The sequence below is a fragment of the Bactrocera neohumeralis genome, chromosome 6 (genome assembly GCF_024586455.1).
Source record: "Bactrocera neohumeralis isolate Rockhampton chromosome 6, APGP_CSIRO_Bneo_wtdbg2-racon-allhic-juicebox.fasta_v2, whole genome shotgun sequence".
Classification (NCBI taxonomy): Eukaryota; Metazoa; Arthropoda; class Insecta; order Diptera; family Tephritidae; genus Bactrocera; species Bactrocera neohumeralis.
The window spans coordinates 5678559-5704099 of NC_065923.1; the positions used below are offsets into that span (position 1 = coordinate 5678559).

At 35.5% G+C, this 25541-nt stretch overlaps 1 protein-coding gene across 1 annotated transcript in view; it reads right to left on the reverse strand.

Annotated features, from left to right (window-relative positions):
• Positions 1 to 25541, reverse strand: part of LOC126763051 (dual specificity protein kinase splA) — a 100050-nt gene that overhangs the window by 7867 nt on the left and 66642 nt on the right. The window contains exons 4-7 of the mRNA XM_050480229.1: positions 13567 to 13681; positions 9946 to 10168; positions 6942 to 7119; positions 461 to 597 (exon numbers count right to left, since the gene is read on the reverse strand). Of these exons, the coding sequence (XP_050336186.1) occupies positions 461 to 597; positions 6942 to 7119; positions 9946 to 10168; positions 13567 to 13681 (653 nt within the window). The remainder of the gene's footprint in view (positions 1 to 460; positions 598 to 6941; positions 7120 to 9945; positions 10169 to 13566; positions 13682 to 25541) is intronic.

Genomic DNA, 25541 nt, shown 5'->3' on the forward strand with positions numbered 1-25541 from the left:
ACAATCAAGCAAGGAAAAGGGGAGAAAACACAAAAAACTAAAAAAAGGCGCAGAAAAACGCAAACGAAAGCAAAAGCAAAGAGGAAGTGGGTTATGAGCGATTCAGTGAACTCAAAGGCGGCAGTGTGTCTGTGTGTGGAAGGCGAAAGAGTAGTTGTATAATAGCCGGTGCGGCTTAGTTGTGGCAAGTGTGTGTCTTCCTGTGGCACGTTGAGTGCTCACAAAAGGCAGGAAAGCAGGAAAAGCACAAACAGGTGGCACATCCTGGCTGAGCTCCTTTGACGGAGCACATACACCCACACGCACACACACACATGTTTAGAGGCATGCAAATGGGCGTGTGTGAGTGGGCTCCACCTGAAATTAGCTGTTGCTTTTCGCTGTTTTCCACAGTTGCATACAAATGTGTGTGCAGTGTTGCCACTTATTTGAAGAACATGTTTGGTTGCGGGCTACTTACCATTCAGTATGTGCACGACTATGCTGAAGTTTTGGAAATCACTAATTGCGCACGTATAGTTGCCGGAGTCGGACTTGTTGATTTTCGCTATGGATAATGTGGAATTGGCGCCGTCGTCCATCAGCTCCGTCTTAACGCTGCAAATCGGCGCCGAGAGCGGAAGAAAGAAGAAAACAAGAAACACGTTAGTATGTATGTGAGGCAAGTGTGTGAATGAGTGAGTGGGTAAGTGAGAGGGTGAGTGAGTGCGCGTATGTGTGCTTAGTTTATGCCAAACAAAGTTAATATGCAAACATCTGCGTTAAATTAGTTCTGAAGCGGCGCATATTTTACAGTTTTCGGAATATTTTTCGTAAATTATTTTCCCCCTTTACTTTGCGCCTTCGCCAGGCTCATGCATAATCCTTGTTCGCGCTCACGTTTATCCAATGCGGAGCCACTTAAATTTTAATGAGCATTTTAATGCGCTCATGAGTGTGAGCAACAGCAAAAGAGTAACAGTAAAAGTGAGAAAAAAGTTAATCAAAATCTCTGCACATGGCGACATAGTGAGTGAGGTGTGAGGACGTGGTAGCGCTTGTTAGTAGCACTTTTCGTAGGCGAATGCATTTGTTGCTGTAAGTATGTGAATTTGTGTACGTATTGGCATAAGAGCACCCTGCGAGAAATATATGAATTAATAATCCCTTTTTTGAACCTCAAATCTGGTTCTGAAGCTAGAATTTATTTTCCAACCTTACAGCATCGAAATCGGTAAGACCCCTTATTTGGAACAAAAATTGCCTATAAGAACTTGTTGTACAAGACATTAGCAAAACCGTCGGCTTTCAACACATAAATATTCACATATAAAGGCTTTAAGAAAGCTGAATGATACCCGTTTCTAGTGTGAAAAATAAGATCTTCCAACTATTCAAGGTCAAATCATAGTATTAAGCTCTATACTTAGGTCTCTGCTACATAGAAGATCGCTTATAAACAGGCATAAGAGTGGTATATTCAGACGATATATTGATTAATATTCATACCCCGTTCAAAGAGCCCTTAATACCAGCTATAAATTTGTTAGATCTCTAGAAAAATTACAAATGTTCGAAGAAAAGCACTTAACCCTTACTGAAGCACATAAATATTTAAAGGTCAGATTACCTATCTCACATATTTCTGACTAAGTATTTGCAAAACTATCTCACCTCAGTAATCCCTTGTCAAAGAACTCGAATTTAAAAGTATTTGAGAAAGATCAGAACACGGAAGAAGTAGCAGTTCAAGACGATGCAGTTCAAAGCAGAGATATAATAAAATGGACTTTAGTATTGACTGATTCAATTATTTATTTATTGTATAGGTGCCACCACAACCCTAAAAGCAACAAAGCAAAGTGGGCTAAAATGGAGGTTTTCGAGTCTAAGAAGAGCTTTATATTTATGCTCACGATTATAGCTTGAGTTAAAACTTGTTTTAAGCAATACTACTCCGCCATAAATAGATACGGATACCACAAATCCAAGTAAAGACCTGGGCTCTTGTAAGTTATACCATATCTCAAGGTACTTCATGCCCCCTGCCTTGTATGAAAATACCATCACAAATTTGAACTCAAAAAATATTCATTTTTTTCTGAGTTCTGAGTTTTTAGTTTTTATTAGAGCAGAGCAGAAAAAAATCACAGTAGGCACAATTTGCATAAATTTCCTACAGACCGTTTGGTTGCAGAGAAGTAGGCGCCCTTAGAAGCACTTGCATGAATAGTGTTTTTGTGCTTGGACGCTCGTAAAAAGTGAATTCACGTTTTTCTTCGTAATTGACGCACTTATCTTGTTTAAAGTTTTTATTAGCGAGTTAGCTTGAGGGTTTAGCATATATTTTTGCTCATAAAGAAGATTGAATGAATCGGGGTAAAAAGTATTTTCAAAGGCAAAATGGCTAGAAATTGTGAGCCGGCTATTTACGTTGTATAATTTCCTTTATTTTGTTTTTGTGCATTTTAAGTACATAAATTTGGCAGGATTTATAGTGAGTTCAAAGGAAATATTTTATGCACGCCATGAAATTGAATGCAGCATATCATATTCATGTCATGCCTAAAGAGCAAATGCTTGGAGAGTCCTTGCTGATCTGGCATATAAAATGTTCGTTTTTTTATATTTTTTGGTTTTATTTTGAGGGCGTTTAAGTCTGTGCGTTGTAGTGACCAGTACACTTATTTTCTATGCCGTTTAGAAGCTAATGTACATAGATTTGAGAAGCAGGTCGAGTTGTATTTTATACTCGCATCATTTGGAAAATTGCCGGTGGATCAAAGACAGGCATTTTCACTACGCTCGGGGTAACAAGTTAATATGCTAATAATATTTTTATAGAAAAGAAGATATCTTGTTGCAACTACTTACAGACATTAAACACTAATCTTTAGTTTGATTTCAATCTAAATGCATATTAGCTTGCGTATGCTGGAGTACCGTCCCATTAGCTTCGCAATATGCTGAATATTAGTTTAAGGGTGGTGTTTAACCAAATTTCTCAAGAGTTTTTTTTATTTAGAGGCTAATGAAAATCGATTTTTTAAAAATTTTTTTGGGAGGGAAAGAAATAATTGATTAAAGCGAAATTTCTAGGGTTTATAATTATATATTAAAACACCATTCACAAATTTTTTGGATACGAAATCTTTGAAATTCTGTCTTTGGGAAGCAATTTCCCCGTGCATCTCGCATGTGCATTTGTCGGACGGCGAGCAGGATGAAGGTCGCTATTTCCATCGGCAACAAAAAATTCAAAAAGATTCATATTTCTTAATAATTTATCTTCTAGTTAAACTAAGAAAAATCCAAAAAAAAGTGTAAAACTTCAAAAATTTTTTAAAATTTGAAAAATAGTGGTTTTTAATCAAAAATGTTGATTAAAAATATGTTCAAACTTGACTTTTCTTAGTTTTTTTCAGTTTAAGTAGAAGATAATTTAATACCAAAGATCAAAAACTTTGCCCCAAGTCTATACGACGTTGTTTAGTGTTTTTTTATCCTGCACGCCAATTAAAAAAATCGTAAAAATTAAAAAACTGAGAATACTGAGAAAACGCGGGTCACAGCTTTCGCTTTCTGCCCAAGCGCTAGGAGTTCGGTCACTATTTTCCTTTAGCTTCGAAAATATTTCGAATTCCCATCTAAACTTTGGGGACATATTCTTAAATTATTTTTAAGATTTAAGAAAAAAAAATCGATTTTTTGAAGCTTGTAAAGCAGGCTCCCCCCTTAAGAGGAAATGCAGGTGGTGTAGTTTTCTGTCGGAGGCTCCATTGCCATACTACCGTATTTCAAGCAGAGGTGGCTGCATTCAAGGTAGCAAGAGATATACTACTCCGAAGTGCAGCTTTCTTGAGAGAGGTGTGCATTCACTCTGTTAGCCAAGCGGCTATACTGACCTTGAGCTCGCTGACCATACGCTCAAAACTAGACAAGGAATACACGACCTCATTAGCAATTGCTTCAAGCTTCTTTCATATAAGACTTATAATTACAGCGGAATAAGGGAATCGACGGAAACTGCAAATCTTACAAGTTAGGGTATCCCTTTCCCAATTTCATCCGATTTGAGGCGAGTCAGTTTTTCAACTTATGTGAACCGTAAGAGGTCCTCCGAACTACTGATTCCTATAAAAGTCAGTCTTTTTTTACGACTTATGCGTTTTGGGGATCCTTTCTTCTCAAAGGGAACCGTAAGAGGTCTTCCAAATTACTGGCTCCCAGCAAAGTCAGCCTCACCGCAACTATAGAAACTATAGGTGTTCTGATTGGAATCCAACAGGTTAATATGCGGTGCGGTTAAATACTCTGTCGGACATTCTTAGCCGAAGATGTATGGAGGAAGGCGAAGTGGTATCTTGACAATTTCTTCTCTATTTCCCATATTTTGCCAAAGTGAAATTGAAATATCTCGATGGACACACCTTGTGCGAGCCTAGTGAAGTTGCTGGGATTGATATGTGTGATGATCCAACTTTGGGAGTTTAGGAGTAACAAAATTTCCAATATGTCCAATTGAGATTTATCGACTTTGAATCAACCCTACTAATTAAAAAAGTTTACAAATATGTGTTAGAAATGATATTATGATATGCGAAAAATCTCCTAATTTGGTGGACCTGGCCTTATTTGAGTCATACATCTAAATATTAAAAGCAGAAGTTAATAATGGATTTACTAAGTATCCCTTCCGAATAGATTTAAAATATATTCGTTTCTCTTATTGGATATGAAGCGAATCGCCGTCAGACTCAACAAAAAGTTTGTTCAAAGGAAGCATCAAAAAGAGATTGTAAATGTAACGCTTGATAAGGAAACTTATTGGAAGTCAATAGTTTGTAATACAGAGTATTTATTATGAGATTTCAACTTGACTTGAAATATACATAGGACCTTCTTAGATATGTATATCGTCTGGTAATGATCGAAAGAATTAAATTTTTGATAAAAATTTCCATCTTTAAGTCGCTTTTAAGCAGAGAAACTCCCTCGCCAGACAGTTGCTTTCACAGGTGTTCGTGGAGCTGGGCTGCGGAAGCTTTTTTCAAAATCATCGATACTTTAGTTCATTTATTAAATAAAATGCCACTTCAAAAGTTATTTACAAAAAAAGGTGTTTTTTTCTAACCTCAAAGCGCATATAACTCGTTAGGAAGAAATCCGTTTGTTTCCCCTACTTATTGCATGTGAATTACAAGGTGTATTCCAAAGTAAAGAGGACTTTTTGAATCTAGCGCCCCCTTGTGGCGCCATCTATATGTCGACTGGTGCGTTATAGTCTGTTATATCTATCAATTGTCCAGTGAGAAGTGATTTCATGACACTTCATGGATTGGAAGTGAAATTATTGCATTTTAAGTGTCAGTATGTTTGTGTTATCGGTGCGAAAATGAGCTTCGAACAAAGAGCCAACATTAAATTTTGTTTTAAATTTGGTAAAACTTTTACCGAAACGTTTCAATTGATGAAACAAGTTTATGGCGATGATTGCCTATCCCGTAGTAGAGTGCACGAGTGGTTTCAACGTTTTCAAAGTGGCCGTGAGGACATAAATCACGATCAACATGTGGGCCAATCAAAATCCGTCATCACCGAAAATTCCATCGAAACTGTGCGTGAATTCATTAAAAATCAGCTGAAATCATCATTGAAATTCATGGAAATGGAATTGAACATCTCCAAAATATCGATTTATCGCATTTTGACCGAACATTTGGGCTTAAGAAAGGTGTGTGCACGGTTTGTTCCGCACAAATCGACTGACGACCAAAAATTGCTCAGAATCCAACATTCGAAGGACGATTATTTGACCAAAAATCACATTTTAACCATTAACCACTCCCCGTATTCACCTGATATGGCACCATGCGACTTCTTCCTTATCGGAAAAATACATTTGCCCAAGAAAGGAAGGCGTTATGCAGACGCAGAGACCATTCAAAAGGCTTGCACCGGCATACTGGCGGCAATACCGGCCAACGAGCTAAAACACTCGTTCGACATGCTTTTTGGACCGTGCAAAAAGCTGTATTGAAGCAGAAGGAGACTATTTTGAATAAAAAAAATTGGTTTTGCCGAAAAAACCATTTGTTCTGTTTTTTTTTAAGTCCTGTTTACTTTGCAACGCATCTTGTATTTCATTTCAGTGCACTGAGCAAAGCAAACGACAACGCAAACTTAATTTCGGTTCATATGAGACTGAGAGACTGCCACAACGCGCAGCATTGCGTTGCATGCAACTGTTGCAGCTTTTAATAAAAACACAAATTGCGTAACGGTCCTTTGTTCTTGCTTAATAACTTATTTCAGTGTTAATTTGTTGCTGTCTGCAAACAAGAAGCGGCTTATGGCTGATTTACTTTTCATTCTCGCTTTCTGCTTAAGAGAAAATTAAATTGCAACGACGACGCCATTTGCAAATATGTGTGTGTGTGAATGTGCTTGCGCTTATATGCAAATAGGAGAGCTCGCAGTAATAATGCATTTGCTTTCGCCCACATACAATCGCATTGATATTGCTCATGTATACATATATGTATGTATGCATATGTATCTACACACACATTTACAATGGCACTTTCAGCTGAAATCCAGCAGAAAGCTAGAACAAAGTGCTACAGAAGTAAAAACAAAAAAATGGTTGTGTGCTTGGCAGTCTTCCCCCAACACCCCTCAGCCGGCGCGCACATACAACTCATCTCATTAAGACGAGCTTTGTAAATTTTAATTTTAATAATAAAATGTTGTTGCGCCGCCAATGCTCGCCCCAAGAGGAATGTGCGCAAAAATGCAACACTGCACATGGCAGAAAACACCAGGCTGTGCGACAGACAGACTGACGGCGCGCGGCTGGCGCGGCGCATATGCAGGATATGCACAACGCCAACAACTACAAATGTTTAAATGTGAGTGTATATGATTGTGTGTTTGTGTGTGTGTTGCATGCGAATACATACCTGATGCCGCCGCGCGTCACATCGTAGTTGAGCACGTCGACGCCGTGCTTCCAGTACACGACCGATGTGGCCATGGCGACATTGCGGACCACACATGACAGCTGCAATGTTGAATCGATTTCGTAATATTTTTCCTGTAGCGGATCACCGAACTCATCAACAATCATCACTTTCGGTGCTAAGGGATTTGCGGATGCGGAAGAAATGGTAAAACGCAATGGTTAAAGAGACAACAAAAACAATGTACACAATACATACATACATATGTATATACACTTTCACACACTCACACATAAACGCTTACATCTAAGTATGTGTAAATAATTTATATACCCCACACCACAGCGCATTTTCATTTCAACATTTGTGAGATTTAAATTCACTTAGCGCGCTTGTATGTGTGCGTGTGCATTATGTAGGGTATATAAGTATAAAAATGGAATTCACTTAAGTGTTTGTATGTATTTGCGTTGCTATAACGGTATATATGGCGTGAGTGACTTGTAACTGCATGCCATTAAATCGTATATTTATCAGCGTGTTGCCATTTATTTGTTTGAGTTCACCTCAAACACTTACAACATACCCAACAACAGTTGTAGCAGTCGTACAACAACAACAAGACGAAGTGAAAAGAACTCAAGCCAAGCGATTTAATGACATGCTGTGTTGTAATGTCATGCACTCATGCGCCACTCAACACTTCACACTGATTACATTGCCACATCGTAACTCACACATACACACTTATAAATAATTAAAGTGTTTACAGCGGCGCACATGAAAATATGACTACTGCGAACTAAGTTTTATTTAATAAAATATATTCTAATTTATAAAATATATAGAAATTAATAATGTATGGCAACCAACAACCATTTAAAAAAAATTATGTTATTTCTATTAGAAATTATTTTCGAGGGTATGCCGGACAGCTTTATGATATATTGGGGGCGAAAAACTGCGACAAGTAATTTGCACAGGCTTCTCTTGAAGCCAACTTTACTCCATTAAGGGAGTTCTGCATTGATCGAAACAATGGGGAGTCCGATATTGCAAGGTCAGGGCTATATGGTGCTTCCCAGCGAAGCTTTCCCAATTTTTGTTGAGCCGTAAGAGATGTGTGTGGTCTAGCGTTGTCCTGATGGAAGACGAAGCCCTTTCTGTTGATCAGTTCTGGCCGTTTTTTTTTCGATTGCTTGCTTCAATCTCATCAGTTGTTGACAGTAAAATGTAGAATCAATCGTTCGACCAGGCTGGAACAGCTCATAGTGGATGATTCTATTTCAATCCCATCAAACACTCAGCATAACCTTTCGAGGCGTCAATCCTAGCTTTGCGACCATTTGTCCACGACCATTTCACCACGCTTAGATTATGATCTTTTTTGCACGTTATTATCGTATTTGATTCACTTTTCGTCTCTTGCATCCAGCGAATGGTAGCTTCAGAAATGGTTTGATTTCATTTCGTTTCAGCAAATGTTTTTGTAGCCAGACTTTTTTAAATGGTTCAAGACCATTTGATAATGAATGTTAAGTTCCTTAGCGATGTCATGTTTGCTTATGTGACGGTCCTGGTTAATCTTTTCTATAATTTCATCGTTTTTTTAACGATAATCGACCAGAGCGAGGAGCATGTTTCATATCGAAATTTCCAGAACGGAAGCGAGCGAACCATTTTTGTGCTACACGAACTGATACAGCATCGCCTCCGTAAAGTTCACAAATTTCTTAGGTGGCTTGCGTGGCATTCTTCCCTTTTCTAGACAAAAATTTCAAAATATAGCGAATTTCCTCATCATTTTCGCTAATTTTTGAACAACTGCAACTTTTTTTCAACTTCTCCGAATTTATTGTTTTCTTTGTTTAAATGCAGCTTATTGTCTGCACTTTTCAAGACTATAATGTTTGACACAATGTGTTTGGTAGCACTGGAGATATACGACTGCAACGACATCTATTGACAAAATACGAAAATATTTTTTCAACTACCCAATATTAGTCCAATTCAAACAATATGAACGGAGATTGTAGCCTTGGCTTGACCAAGAATCCCCATAAAAATTCCAGAAAATATTTTATCAAATAAACAAATTTTCCTAACAATAATTTGATTTTGATCTTCAGTTTGTATGGCAGCTATACGCTATTATAGTCCGATTTGAACGATATGTTCGCAGATTGTGACATTGTTTTAGCGAACAGCCTATGCCAAATTTTGTGGAAATATCTTGCCAAATAAAAAGTTTGTATGACAACTATATCCTATATAATAGCGGCAGTTTCAACAAATGAGCAGCCTCTGGAGAAGAGAAGGCTATGTTCATACTTTCATAAATTATCTCAAACCCTAAGGGACTAGAGCGCGAATATACAGACGGACGGACAGGCAGACAGACATTTTAAATGTCTCAGCTCGTCACTCTGATCATATATATTTACATTTTATGAGATTTTCGAAAATTCCTTTTGGGTGTTACAAACTTCGTGTCAAAATGAATGTACCCTGCTCAGGTTATAAATGTTCTCAAGACACTTGAAGTAAAATTTGGTTTTTATCTGATTTTTTGATCATGATTATTTTCCTACTACTTTGATAGAGGTGCTACTTTTCTGTTAATATTTTTTTGTAAATATCAACAAAAAAAAACTTTATATGAATATAGAAAAAATGTATTTTTGCTATCATACATTTTTTTATCCCCTCCCACTATTTTTGATATTTTATTTTCTCTCTGTTAACCCTGAGCACTTGTAAAAGATATTCCTAGTTGAAAATCCAATATCTGAAAACGTACATATTTGCATGTCCGCCACTGTATGTGCAACACGTAATGAAATTTCCTTTTTTGAGGCATTTTCATTTTACCCATCACAACGCAATGCAAGACTTAAAACCACATCATCGGCTGATTATATGATCACTTTATGATTGCGTTGAGTCGCAACGTTGCATAATCTCCCACACATACACACGCATACAACCACATTTAAGCACTCACCATTAACGAAGAGATTAATTTGTATCACACGCGGCGGATGCGTCGATATCTGACACTCGTACATCGCTTCGTCGTCCTTCTTCACGTTCGTGATTTTCAGCCGCCAATTGTTGGGATATTGAAACTCCATTTTGTAGCGCTTATCGCCCGTGTAGGTGTGCAGACCGACCGTCAGCAGGTCGAGTGCATTTTCGCCCTGTGCGTTGCGACGCACCCAGGACACCTAAACAAAGCGAGCAAAGCATAAAAGACATGAAATTAAATTAACGGCTACATAAGTGACGAGAAAGGAAATGTTGAGAACTTAGGAAAGATTGCAAAAAAGTCAAGTGTAGTGGTAGTAAAGATATGTTAAGTAAAAGTCTCAGAGCCATGTGTAAGTAGTGCATTTCATTACTACAACAACACTTCACCGACACATTTGCACTTTCTTTATTACTTCGTGCTTGTATTTGACGTAGAGCTTTGTCGCATGCATAATTAAGAAGTTGCAAGGCATGTCTTATTATATGAGCAGCAGCAGCAGTACAAAGAGCTGCAGACGGCCATAAGATTGTGGGAGGACTTATTTACCGAGGGACAATGGCAAAACTCAAGCTATGCTTTCAACTCGAAATGACACAATTGAAGATACTCTAGCTCACGACTATGCAAATACAAACATAATTTTCCTTTTTGAATTAGTTGAAGCTGTTCCTGAACTCTAAGAAGCCACAAGGTCGGGTGAGTTCATCTTTCATTATAATACTTATACATACATATGTATGTGTAAATGTAATATGTGTGTGAATGTATGATAGGCTTATATTACTTTTTTCTTACATGTAGGAAGAATATTTAAAAGGTATTTCATACCAAAGAAAGGGGCTCAGAGGATTATATTACTATTGTATCAACTGTTTTTAACTTTTTAACATATTTTTCTAGGTTTTAAGAATACACAACAAATTTTTAAAGAGAAAAATTTAATACTTTTTGGTTAATGGCGCTTTCGACAGCGCTAAAAAAAAAAAAATTGTGGAAAAAAATTAAATATTGACAAAGTGGAGGCTTTAACAAAAAGTCTCAGAGTAATCTTTTAAGCAAGTTTGAAAAATGTAGTTTAAAGAAAAATGCGTTTAAAGATGAAAAAACTGAACTGAGCGATTTAGAAGGCAGAAACTATTTAAGATATCTACTACAAATTTTAATATTTAATAAAGGGTCTACCGACAAGAACGACGTGATATTAAAATTAAATAAAACACTCAACTTTCTCAAAAGGGGTTCTGGTTTTTTGTTATGCAGATAATTTAAGGTCATTTACGATTTGAATTTCATTATCGACGAACTGGTGCTGCATTTCGGCTATATTTCGCCGCGAGCGTTGCAGTTTGGTTGACGTAAACCTTTAATTTAACATACTTGTATGTCCAGAGAAAATAATCTAGAGGTGTTAAATTGAAAGAAAATAATCTAGAGAATAATCTAGAGGTGTTGACGTCCATTTGACTGGGCTCGTTTTCGACTTTAACCAGTTGTCAAACTTTGCACGCAATGTGCCCATGATTAGACGCAAAACATGAGGCGACACACTTTATTACTGGAAATAGAAATCGTCCACGAAAATTTAATCAAATTCGGAGAAAAAAAGTGGATCTGCGAAGCTCTATGATGATGGTTATTAATAGCAAGGGCATTTCCTACTTCTTTTCAAAAGAAATTAAACCCGATGATGATGACAAGCCGCACCAAACGGTCAATTTATGGGATGCAATTGCGTTTCTTGGACCACAGGATGATTTGACTCAGCCTAATAGCGACAATTTTGCTTGTTGATGAAGCCATTAAGCCAAAAATGGGTCTCATCTGAGAATATGATTTTTCGAAGAACGTGAATTTGTGTTATAATCCAAATTCCAAGCGTTGTATCAAAGTGAAACGTGGCGTGATTGGCAAATCTTACTGAACTTTCTGATAAATTTTGGCACGAATGGGCGCCACGAGCTGTCAAAATCTTTTCATCCTTATTGATAGACGCTGCATTTATTTTTATAGGTATGAACTATCGAAATACGAAGAAGGTGCTCCTTAAAGGATATTTTCTCTTAGAAGAGAGTTTTAAAATCTCTGATTTCAGACAGTTGTTATACAAATAGGACGAAAATAAGTTGTAATAAGTTCAATAAATCATTTAAAAAATATTGGATTCTAGAATAAATTATCGTAGAGAGCTTGAAATTTCCAGTTAGGAATTTCACCGAAGTTAATTGATGTGCTATGTGACTTTTAGTCAGAAACACCTCGATTGCGGTAGGAGCTTCACAATTAATGTTTGAAGATTTCTTATCAGAGATTTCTTATCACCTTAAGAAGAAATTATATAGATTTTTTAATTTTAGAAACATTAAGAATCTAATACTTTCGATTACCGTAAACGGATCTAATTGAAGAATATAAAAATTCTATGTTATACATCCGAACGAAGGAGAAAAAAATCAAAACACTTCCATGCTCGAACTTTACTTGTTCTTCAGCACATTATGTACGATATTCTTCAAGTTGATGAATTCAAATTCTCCACACAATTTGCTACTTAAACTCAAATTAAAAACAAATAATTTAGAACGAAACGCGAGTGCCGCTTTCATTATCAGAAAATATTAACAAAAACCATTATAGCAAAGCTCAACTGCATATAGAATTTAAATAGGGCGAAATTGGTGTAGCAGAAAATCATAACATTGGAATAAAGTTGATGTTTTCACTTGTAGAACATTCCAATTGAAATAGCTAGTTCCCCAATCAAATTTAAATCACTTCGCTGTGCAACAACGGTATATGTATATGCACTGTCATCTTGTTTTTGTTGCCATTGCAGCACTTTCCAACAAGTTAATGCTGTGCCGTTAGAATATAGGACTGGTGGAACGTGGAGCTCGTCGAAACTGTTAAGAGGGTATTAAAAAATGAAATATTTGTGGCAAGAAAAACTTTGCCGCTCTGCTTCTTCCATCACTGTGACTGCCTGCCACTCGAGACCTATTATTTCGCTAGGAAACCGAAGAGCGGAGGGGAGAAAAGCGAATTTCATTCATTTATGTGGCGCTTGCAACTAGAAGAAGTCTTTGAGTGCTACCTGCTTGCCAAACGCTCAATTTTGTTGTCGTTGTTGTTGGAGTTTTTGTATTTTACAGCTATGCCACCATTAATGACATACAGCAGCTGTGAGGAGGGGAGTAAAATTGCGATTTGGTTGGGTACTTAGGTAAATACTTAGGTAAAAAGTTGTATATTCCATTGCGTAGTATTTCTGGGAATCCCGAAATTTCGGGACTATTAAGTTATCATTATTTTTCAATGTAATTTAAGTGAAAAGCATAAATCTATATAAATAGCAGTATCTATCAATGTCAATAACATAGAATTACACTCAATTACATGACAATTTCGGGATCCCGATTTTGATTTTCGGTTTTCGGGATCCCGAATAAAAAACATATAACACTAGTTAGTTCAATATCATTAAAAATAATATTTTTAAACTTCCGCGAAGTTTTTTATTATTTGGAATTTTTAACATTTCTCTTGCAAATATTTCTGAAACTTATAGTCGTGCTTATTTCTACTTGAACAACTTACAGTCTTATCTTGCAGCAGCGAAATTCTGCAATTCAAATGTATGCTGCTACCCGCCTGCACCGTCATATTCGTTGGCTGTCCCACGCGCTGCACATCCTCAAAGTGCGGTCCATATCTGTGTGCGCACACACACACACATGTGTGCATAGATTTGGAAAAGTTTCATACGGGTGGTGGCAATCGGGTTGCATGTGGCAGGTGCAAATCGAGTTGTTGAGTTCGCAGCAATTGTGGCAAATGGCAGCAAATGACAATGAAAAGAGACGATAAAATCTGTTGATTATTTGTTATTACAACGAGTTGAGTGAGTTAAATTGCAGCTGTGTAAGTGTGAGTGTGTGTATGTGCGGATTAAGCACAAATGTTCACAAATATGACATAATCTTATTGGAAGACGTAGTGATATTGCCAAAATTCACCTTCGCTCCCACTAAAATGAAAGTTTATGCACTTTTAGGAATGTCGAAAGCCGAAAGGAAGGAAAAAGAATATCTAATAAAAATGTAATATACTTTCATATTATTATTGACTGCAGTTTAAAAGTGGTTACACTGCTTTCTTTGCACTGCCTAGTGCATTATACTCATTTCACCCGCAGTAAATGGCTGTGGGTCTGGGTTTCTAAAAATGTGAAGTTTTAACTGAAATTAATTTAAAGAGGGGAGCTACATATGTAATAACTTAAATCAGTAAAAAAAAAAATATGTATATATATTGAACTGAAAGAATAATTGCAACATAAGTGGCAAATTGAAAGGATTATAAAATCTCAGGTTTGCATTTTTTATTTTGGAAAATTTGTCATTTGTCTTTTTTTGTTTATTAATCACATTTAGAAAAATAATATATAATCATGTTTTTTATATAAAATGTCCAATCAAATGTTCAGTTGTCACAAACCAAACCTTAGTGCTTATCCCTTCCCCATTAAATACAAAATTTAAGAAATATCCTGCATTAATTATTTAATATTTTGAATGCTACATGCATATCTGCGATAAGAGTACCACATTTAAGAGGGTAATCAGCTCTAGATGCATGTATTTAAGGTAATTGTTTGAGTGTCGTAAAAAGGCAGTTAATATTTTTTACGTTACGAGAGTACACAAAAAAAATTTAATAAATAAAAAAAATCTAAAAATTTCAAAAATTAACAGCTCCTTGCCATCTGAATGCAAAAAGAAAAAACCGATAATCTAAAATAATGCCGCAATGTCGGAAAAACATTTCTCTCGAAATAGCGACTGCCTAAAAACAAAAACCAATTCTTATACTACTCTTTATTAATCCTCGATTTTTTTAAAAATAGTAAAAATTTAAATTTGAGGTTATGGCTACTTTCAGAGATAATTAAGTCAATAAAGAAGACTGTCTGAAAATTTCAGATAAATCATGTTGATTAGAAAAATAGTGGGTATCGTTTTGGAAAAGACAGTTTCGAGAAAAACGCGTTTAAAGCTTTAGTTCTGGTCAAAGCACTTCGGCTGGCGGGTCAGTAAAATACTTACATGTACATATATCCGAAAATAATAAAATAAAATCTTCTTGTAGACATATTTTTGAATAGTTCGACTCTGATGATATAAAGAAAATCGATTTTTCTTCTAAACGAAAAAACCCCCTTAAAGATGGCTATGCTATATTGGGACGAGGGCATCAATACGACGTCAATATTGGCGTTCCAAAAACGAGCCGGGGACGAAAGAAAAACAAAATTTGTTGAAGGCACTGAAGGTCTTATTGAGGCCTACATACAAGTATATCCACTGTATGGACAATTGAATTAAGCATTGAAATGCTTTTATTGGCATAAGAGTTTTTTGGAAGACGATAATAAAGAGTTGTGTTTAAACACGTGACAATGTATTTTGTGGGGCAGTATGGATAATTTTTGATCAGATGATAAATTTGCTATTATAGTCTTTTTCGTATTTTGTCAATAGATGTCGTTGCAGTCGTACATCTGCAGTGCAACCAATCACATTCATTCACAGTCATACCATACATACAGTGTTGAAAAGGTGAGATTTTAGGCTTCATTTTACCAAGAAAAAAATTGAAGTTGAAAACAGTTACAGCTGTTCAAAAATGAGTGAAAATAATGAAGAAATTCGCTATATTTTGAAATTAAAAAAAAGAAGAATGCCACGCAAGCCACATATGAAATTTGTGAAGTTTACGGAGAAGATGCTGTATCAGTTCGTGTATCACAACAATGGATCGCTCACTTCCGTTCTGGAAATTTGGAAATTCCGATTTACACTAATCGAATAATGTCTCTAGCGGAAAAATGGCAAAAAGTGGTCGATCAAAATGGTGTATATTTGTTTATTAAGTTATTAGTATAAATATAAAAAAAAAATAAGTTGAAATTTGATTAGATTTACGAAAATACTTTTTCAACTATCCAATATATTACTTGGAGCAAAGCAAAATTAATTAAGACGTAAGAACTTCTCACCATACTTTATCCACACTTCTGAAAATATTCACAAACTAGCTTAAGGCGTTAAGACACTGTACTTTAAATTTAACAAGTCAAGAGAGCTTATGATATTATTTATGCGGATTTTTCGGACATTTCACATGTGTTTGGTTCGTCAACTACACTTGTATTTTCATCTACAGCATAAATAAACACCATAAAAAAGAATAATCTCGAATGGTAAGCATTTGGAAAATTTCGATGCTAGTTCGTCTTATTGTAATACTCCTGTAATCTAAAGAAAAAGATTATAAATTTTACATTTTAGATCACACTTTCACTGTGCATAAATAAATAGCAAACATAGAGACAGGATAGTCATTGGCCATGTTGAACTCACCACAAGCGTTTTTCAGTTTCTTCTGTCATTTTTATTCATGTGACGTTCTTTCATTTGCTAGTCATTAACTGTTAAGCTGAATTTTTAAATAAGTTTCTTTGCCCACTTGCGGCACAGCATGGCGTATACGCAACCTCCGACCACTTGCCGATGGATAGAACAAGTGTATTACAGCTGTTACAGAATTCCTTTGATGTCATGTGCATTTAAAGGACAAACCTTTCGTTACAAAACAAGTCACACACACTCTCACCACATACACACACACAAACACATAGAAATCAAATTAAAGTGCTTGTATTGCGGCAGATGCACCAGACACAATTGGTGCGTAGGGGCGTATGAGTGACCTACTTTTGCAGCTGAAATAAAGTAATCACTGTGCAATTGCGTTCGACGCAAGCACAATATTTTCATGCCAATTCGTTTAATCGCAACAAAAGTTTGAAATTAACTCATTTAAAAATTCAGCAGATACATGTGTGTGTGTGTGGGTGCGTGCGTGAGTCGGTGTGAATGTGGCAATTCTTTTCAGGTTTATGGCTTCGCACGCTTCCAAATGATTTTAATTGAGTTCGCAGCGCCACACATAAAGTGCATGGAAATAAATTTCATTGTGAACGATTACTTTGAATTTAACTGCTTTTATAGTAGGGAAGGTTTTTTTTGTTTTTGGGAATGTGCGACAATTTCACTTTTCACTTGAATATTCAATTAAAACACCAAACTGCGGCTAATGGCATAACGCGCCAAGGCATGTGTTGTTTCAACTATTTTAGTGTTATATACTATATTTTTTATATACTACATATATTTTTAGTTTTTAAACACAACTGCTTTTAACTAACGATTTTTTTAGTTGTGGTGCGTTTTTTATGTACAAGTGGAATCCAATTATTTATTCGGTTGAAATATTTGTTACTTATTATTTAGGCTTCATAGTGGAATTAGTTAAGTGCACACATCGTTAATTAAGAGTTTATTATACAAAGCGGTTTATTGATACAGATCTCAAAAAGGAAAAACAAAACAGATTCCGAAATTTATAATATAATGAAAGACTAAAACTAAATACACGCGTATTAGAAATTTTATGTCATCAAAAATGTATTGTATTTAAGTATTATTTTTAATTAACTGTGATCACTAACGAAATACCGCTACTACTATCATAATTTTTTTACGTTTTAGAAACCACATTGCCACCATGCTAATCAGTGACTCTAATTAAGGATTACAAAAATACAATGTGCTTTCCAAAGTAAACCAGGACTTTTTAAACCTAGCGCCCCCTGGTGGCGTTAGTGCGTTAGAATCTGCTATCTTTATCGATTGTCCAGTGAGAATTTAAGGACATTTCATTGATTGGAAGTGAAGTTATTGCGTTTTAAGTGTCAGTATGTTTGTGTTATCGGTGCGAACATGAGCTTCGAACAAAGAGCCAACATTAAATTTTATTTTGAAATTGGTAAAACTTTTACCGAAATGTTTCAATTGATGAAACAAGTTTATGGCGATGATTGTCTATCCCGTAGCAGAGTGCACGAGTGGTTTCAACGTTTTCAAAGTGGTTGTGAGGACATAAATGACGATCAACATGTGTAGAGAGGCCATTCAAAAGGCTTGCACCGGCATACTGGCGGTCATACCGGCCAACGAGCTAAAACACTCGTTCGACATGCTTTTGGACCATGTAAAAAGCTGTATTGAAGCAGAAGGAGACTATTTTGAATAAAGTAAATTGATTTTGCCGAAAAAACCATTTGTTCTGTTTTTTTTTAAGTCCTGTTTACTTTGGCACTTTGTATATTGTTAAGCGGATTTTATTTTTAATTAATTAAATATATTTTATTAATGTATTATTTATTTTTCCTTTATTACATTACTAAGTGTCAGTCAGTGCTTTTTATTGATAGTGTGCAAGTTATGCTTATCATCTATGTTTTTTTTATTTCAGTATGCATCTTGTCTAGTGGAAACAATTTTTTTCCGTTTTTATAAATGCTACATGTTGTGTAGAGTATAAAAGTTTTGTTCACCTAGCAGTTGTTTGTATCACCAAAAACTAATCAAGCTAAATAAGGGTTATATATTGATTCAAGATTAGTGAGACGGGACGAGCGTCTGTCTGCGTCTGTCCGTTCAAGCGATAACTTGTGTTAGAGTAAGATATCTTAATGTAATTTTCTACATATATTTCTTGGCTCCAAAGAGCGGTCAGTATTGCCGATGAGCGTTATCGCCACTACTGCCGCGCCCAGATAACGCGATTAAACGAACACCTATTAAGTGCCATAACTAAACCCTAAACTAAGATATAGAAGTGTAATTTCACACAGGAGAGCGCAATAGTGAGAGGCACTTGTAGGCTAAACATTTTGTTTAAATGAATGCCTATTTCCACCAATTTTTTTTCGTATATTAAATGAATTAATTTATTATAAGTTTTGGGTTCACTTTGAAAACGTTGAACAGAGAGCAACGTTTGAGTAATATTTTGTGAATTTTTATAAAATTTTTTGGCGGTGGTCAACACAACAGGTCAAGGATTCAGGCAAAAAAAAGTCAAATTTCATCGGTTAGTAGATGAGCAGGTCGTAATTAATCGAAAAATTTTGAAAAAAAAAATTAGCAATATTTTGATTAGCTTGAAATTTTGAGAAAATATTCTAGACATTGCATACTACGAGTATTTAAAACAAATAATTAAAAAACAGATTTGTTTCAAATTGCAAAATCCAAGTAACATGTGGATTAACCCTAACACGACTTCCAAACAGCTAAAAACCCAACCAACTATTGAAATACACAAATAAGAAAAGCTTTATATAATACATAATAATATGTAAAATTTGAAAATGGTTGTGGCATAGTCCACCTTTAGGCGAAATCAAATATCACAGGATGTTTTTGACATAATTTAAATTTAATGTGGTATTTGAGTTTGTACAATAAGTCATATTATACACTGTAATGAAATCTTAGTCTTTCACCACCAGCCTACAAACCAAACAACAATAAATATATCGGATAAAACTTTGCATAAGTAGTGCCCCTATCACCAAGAATTGCCGAAATCGGATTATAACTTTTCAAAGACATAGACAGCAAATATCTGGATCCCAGTGTATCAGGCTAATCTTTTTCTCGAAAAAATCGGTGAAACGGTGAGGTCTTGTATTTGAAATTCTGTTTTTGATGATAGCATATCTTTGTGCTGATAATGGGTAAAATCGGTTCATTAAGTTCCTAAGCCGCCATATACCTAATATAAATATTTTCGAACTTCCGGTTGACGGTTCTAGCATTCAAGATGTAAAATATAAAAAATATTTATGATTGATTCATACAAAGTCTCTTTCAAATAATAATTTATTTTTTTGTCTGTGATTGTAAATATGCAGGTCAGCAAGTATTTTAATTAAAATATATACGAAACTCCCATATATTACTTTACCATGCGAAACTACATATAAACCTTTCGGCCACATTCTAACTTAGTTTTTTTTACTTGTTTTATTAAATTTGCTTTTTTTCGGTTGTAAAAAGTTTTCAGTTTTTAATTTAATTTTTCTTTTTGTTTTATTTAAAAGTTTTATGGACAACATATTATAAAAATATATGTTTTTTCAAGCTTCAAAGCACTACAGTTCAACAGTAATATGTAATTTATTTAATTTCATTGAAAATATATTCAAATTATTAAAAAAAATATTATTTTTTCATGTAAGATTTTTATTGAAAATATAGTTTAGGTAAATAATTAAAGCAAAACTATGTTTATGTCACAGTTATTTTTTAACATTTTAAAGAGACGAAATTAGTTCCAAGACGAAATTAGTTCTAATGTGCAGCATGGCGTATGAGTAACATTTATATGAAATGTGTTAATTTTTTGCAATTTTATCACACAACGGGGAGCATTACCTACATAATTTGCGTCAGTCCTCTGACAAATTGCCTTGGCGCCAAGCAGATATTTTTTAGGGAATAATAAATAAATAATAAATTATTCGGTAGTCGAAAAAGTCTTTTCGTATTTTAACTTACTGATTTTAAAAGCATTTTGAGATGACGTCCGTGAGTTTAGTTTAATACAAGTGACAGTATTGATTTATTTGTAACTCTTGAGTACAGTGAAGACAAAAGAATATGCTTAGCAGCTCAACTAACCATAAGTCTAAGTCTTTCTTAGTTATTATCGAGTATTATACGAATCTTAAAACAATATAGAAAAGTACTAGCACAAATTTTAAAACGCAAGTTGAAAGGGAATTCCTCACTGAAACCTTGCAACTTTTATCCACACTCCTTATAAACTTTTATTGCCAGCACATCTTTATTGAAACTATTTTTCATCCACGATATTGTTATCACACATGCACACACTCATACACACCCAAACAATTGCAATATAAATTACAAGCGCCAAACTCTAAGACACGCACACACCACTTAAGTTGCATTTACGAGCTAACTGCTCGTGTGGGAGCGTGAAGCGCACTATTTTCACCGTAATTCAAAATGCATTAAATGCGCCAGCTACCTTGCCACCACGCACACACACATACACATGCCGCGTTTGATGCACTGCGAACAAAGCTCTACCGTTATATATGACTAGCAGACGCGTATGTATGCGCATGAGTATGTGTGCGTGCGTTTAACAATGGTGAAGTGATAAAAGTTTTACAAGCTTTATTTGTCACCCGGCCACAAAGGAGCAATTTACAAAAGGAGTCTAATAAATTTATGAGCATCACTTCAAAGGCGAAATATTTCGACAACGTAAAATTTGCAAAATATGGAAAATATGAAAAAACGCGCGTAATGCATACTTATTAAACCAGCAGGAAAAGAGCGGAAACTATGCGCACACAAGCGCACGAGTATCAATTACAGGGGAAAACTTTTGATCGCCTAATAAACTGTTAGTTAGATGCATTGTTCACGAAAGTGGTGTTTAACCATTTTTAGGAAATAAACGAAAATTTCACCGTCATTTGAACTGCAGCAATTGCGTTAAATTCACCTGCATTAGGGAGGTTCAATCTTCGTTGCTGGAGTGTACTCGGATTTACTTTACTTTTGAGCTCAAAATTTGTTGTTCTTCAGAGCTTCTAAGGTCGAAATAAAATTTTTACATGTATATTGCAATAAAAAATTTTTTCCAAGAAAAAAGTCAAAAAGGAGAATTTTCCGAAAATAAATTATTATTTTTAAATAATTCACTATTTATTGAAAAGATTCAGACAATATTAGCTTTTAAGTAGGGATTAAGCCAAATAACGTCAATATACACTACAAGTATGAAGAGATCTTCGAATAAAATTAATTTCTCTAAACGCCGAAATTGTTGGTTCCACCCTAATGCATCTAACACTGTGCGCTACCTGTGTTTTCAAAAGTTTTCGATATTTTGACTCTGAACTTTTGATGGAGTAATTAATTTGCGCTCATAAAATTTGTAAACGCAACTCAACACAAAAACATAGTTGCTATATTTACCCACATACATACATACATATATAGAAGTCCATAAAAACTGTGCATATATAAACTAACGGTGAAAGCAAGCTATGCTCCGACTAATTTAGACTGCTAGCAAAGTAAAACTAAAAAATTAACGAAAAAATTAAAATTTTTAATCAAATTTCGTTGGTTATTTATTTTTCTCGCTCTCTTTTGATGTTTTCAAGCTTTGTGCCACAGAACTTTTACAACTCTTCCACACACTTTTTAAATAAACTTTGCCTGGCCTGCGTTTGTTATGTCTCTTTTGGTGCAAGTTCGCCTTGTTGCCTTTTGTTTTTTTCGAGTATTTATCTTGCTCATTTTGAGTTGTGACTTAAGTCCGCTGCACGAATGCTCCTCGGCGCAATGTCAACCACTTTGGCAACTTTTCACGCCAGCTAATAAGCAGCTGAACTTTCGCATAAAGTCTCAAATGGACAAACACTTGAAGAGTGCAACTCAAATTGCAGACATTAGCACTCGTTAGCAGCAGAAGTGCGAAGAGCGAAGGGGTGCTGCAGGCAGAAGCGCAACTTTAACACAATTTTAATGCTGTGGCAAAAAAATGCGCTGAAGGCAAGCGTGCTACTTAGAGTGACTCTTGTGCGGAATTCCACCAAAAAATGGATATCAAATATAAGTACACTTCAAACAAATGAAACAGCGATGATAAAAGGATTTACAGAGCGTGACAGAGAATTAAGAGCGAAAGGAATGAACTTTTAAGCTCGAGGTTGGTATGTGCGGAATCTTAGCTTCAAAAGTGTGGAGGAATGCAGTTAAGGCCCTGTAAAAGATAATACAAAAACAGAAACAGAATATTTAAGCATTCTTTAAAAACTAATTAAAGTTATATTTGTAACTTGAGTATTTGGTTGGGCTTGGGGTTGGTCGGCACGCTCAGTTTAAAACTTCCACAGAAATATAAAAGTGATGGTTAAATGTTACATTTGGGCGCATGACGAAATATAAAATATTTCATGGTAAGTTTTTTGTAAAATAAAATTAGTTTATTCGGCTTTAGCTAATTACTTATAGCCTCTTCGCACAGCCAAATTAATTAAGTACATTGAGATTATAATTGCGAAAGCAGTTTTTACTTTTCGCACAGCCTTCTACTCGACTTACGATAGGCTTGTTTAACGATCAGCTGTTATACCTGCTTGTGTTCTTTATTTTGTATTTTTTCTAGTAATTAAAATTCATTAGTTGTTCGCATTTTTATCAATGCACACAATGAAATTTAGATCACAACTCGCAGTGCCTTAATCCAGCAAGGACCGGTTAATTGATCAATTAACTCCTGTGCCAAAAGGATATTGGGTAAAACTTTTTACTTTTCTGCCTTTCCATTCGTTGGTCTTTGGTTTTCTATTAAAAAGAGTGGTTTCTTGCCCTTACTCAGCAGGCCTGCAAATTATACAATTTATTTCTAATACAAACTGGATCCACCATTATGCCGAGAAGTTCATTTGTTGAGATTTCCTCAATTGCTTATTTGGTAAAAGTCTTGGCAAAAATCATGGAGTTTTTACTACACTTTATGGTCTTTATACCCTGAACAAAGCATATTAGGTTTGCCACGAAGTATGGAACATCCAAATGGAAACGTCGGAAACCCTGTAAGTAGGAAATATATAAGACGAGCTGAGTCGATTTAGACAACAACCAACTGTCTGTATGTACCAGTCTACTATTTCTTAGATATGGATATGAAATTTTCAAACAACCTTTACTTCCCAACAAGCTGTTCATTTGTCGGAACGGTCGATATCGGTTGGCTATAGCTTATAGCTTCAATTAAGTGCCGTATGGAAAGTTTTTCATTTCATATCTTCACGAAATTTGACATGTATTATTGTCTGAGGCAATAATGTAATCTCCATAGAAATTTTTCCGATCGGACCACTAAGCGTAAGCTGTCATACAAACTGACCGAAGGTAACATATCCTCTTGTTATCGAAAAACTTGCTTAATTTAAAAAACAAGCGATTTTAAAAACATGACAAACATGAACACTTTTGTCCATTGAGTCAAAAGTTTGATTAATAACACGTTGATATTTTGTTTGGCATATCACTTACGAGATTCTGTAAAATAATTGGCCTTATTTTTTCCATCATAGAAACCTCCGCTACCACAATTCTTTTACAGTTCTTGGAGCTTCTCTTTGGGAAAATTTTTCTTTTTTGAAATGGCTCAAAAGTGCTCAAAGGTGTTCAATCTAGGCACTAGGGATGGTCAGCCGAGCAGCTTCATCCACTCATTTTCGCCTCAGGTTTCGGATCACTATTCTGCTTGAAGATATGTCTCCATGTCCATATTCGAGTCTGGATATATCCTGATTTGATAGATGTGAGTCCGCCAAAATATCAATATAATCTGTGCCATAGATCCGCCGAAGTAAACGCAGCTCATTTCTTCGAAAATACTCCCAAGCCATCAGTTAAATACTTACAAATTTCATAGTTTGGCATGTATTTGGAACCTGTACACCAACCTGTTTGTCAACTTATGTCCATGTGCGCCTACCTGATCCTATTCGATTCATTTTGGTTTCATCGGATAAAGTAACTGTCTACCAATCATCCGTGGTGAATTATTCATATTTTTGGCGAACGCTAATCGAGCCTTATGGTGCTTATCTCTTAAGAACGGGTTTTTTACTACAGCTGTAGCCCTGAGCCCGTTATTTTTCAGGCATATTTGTACAGTCTTGACACTGAAATTGACTCCATGGACCTCTCTGATGTCTTTGTTAGTTTCCACAGAGGGATTTGTTGTTCGTGCAACAAATAATCGCCTGGCAATTTGCGCAAAAGGTGAGAACATTACTTTGAAAAAAGTGTAACCAATTGGTAACTAATGCAACACCAAAGAATTTACAATGGAAAAATATTGCCAGACTGATGTCATATTGATGAAATAAAGAGCGAGCTCAATTCGTGAACACCGAACTGTATATGAACACAAATACTCCATACCTATGTACATATACGCACAATTCAAGCAATCAAGGTCACTATGCTCAGGTCACAGGCTTTTACTCAAACTTAAGCAAAATCCGGCATTTCTAGTGCGCTATAAATCAAGTCACACGCCTTAAAGATAGTCTCATAAATGCCAAGTAATGAATTTTCATTAATAATCTGTGAATTATTCATTGGACGCAAGCCTAAACTGGCAGGGAATTATGAGCGCATGTGTGTCTGTAATTGTGTGGCAGCACAAAGCCAACAACTATGAGCAGTGCGGGCAGCTGGCGAGGTTTTCGTTGCTGAGACTTCAATTTTAATTAACTTTTAAGCCAAATTTTGAAAACACGCACACAAACACAACCTCACTTGTGTGTGCAGTATGCATGTGTGCGTGTGTTTTCACAATAATTAGAGAAATAAATAGTGAGCTTGTCCATAGATTAAGATGGTCTATTTACGCTTTTATCATACCTTTATTAGCTGGATTATTTCCTGCAGAAATTTGGAACAATTTCGAATGTAATTTTCGAGCGTAAACTGGTTAAACAGTTTTGTGCAACTGCCAGCAGCACATGGCGAGAGTTTAGAAATTTCGACAAGCGGCTTTTTACAGATTCCCATTTTAATTTCACTATAATTATTATTTAGTTTATTTGC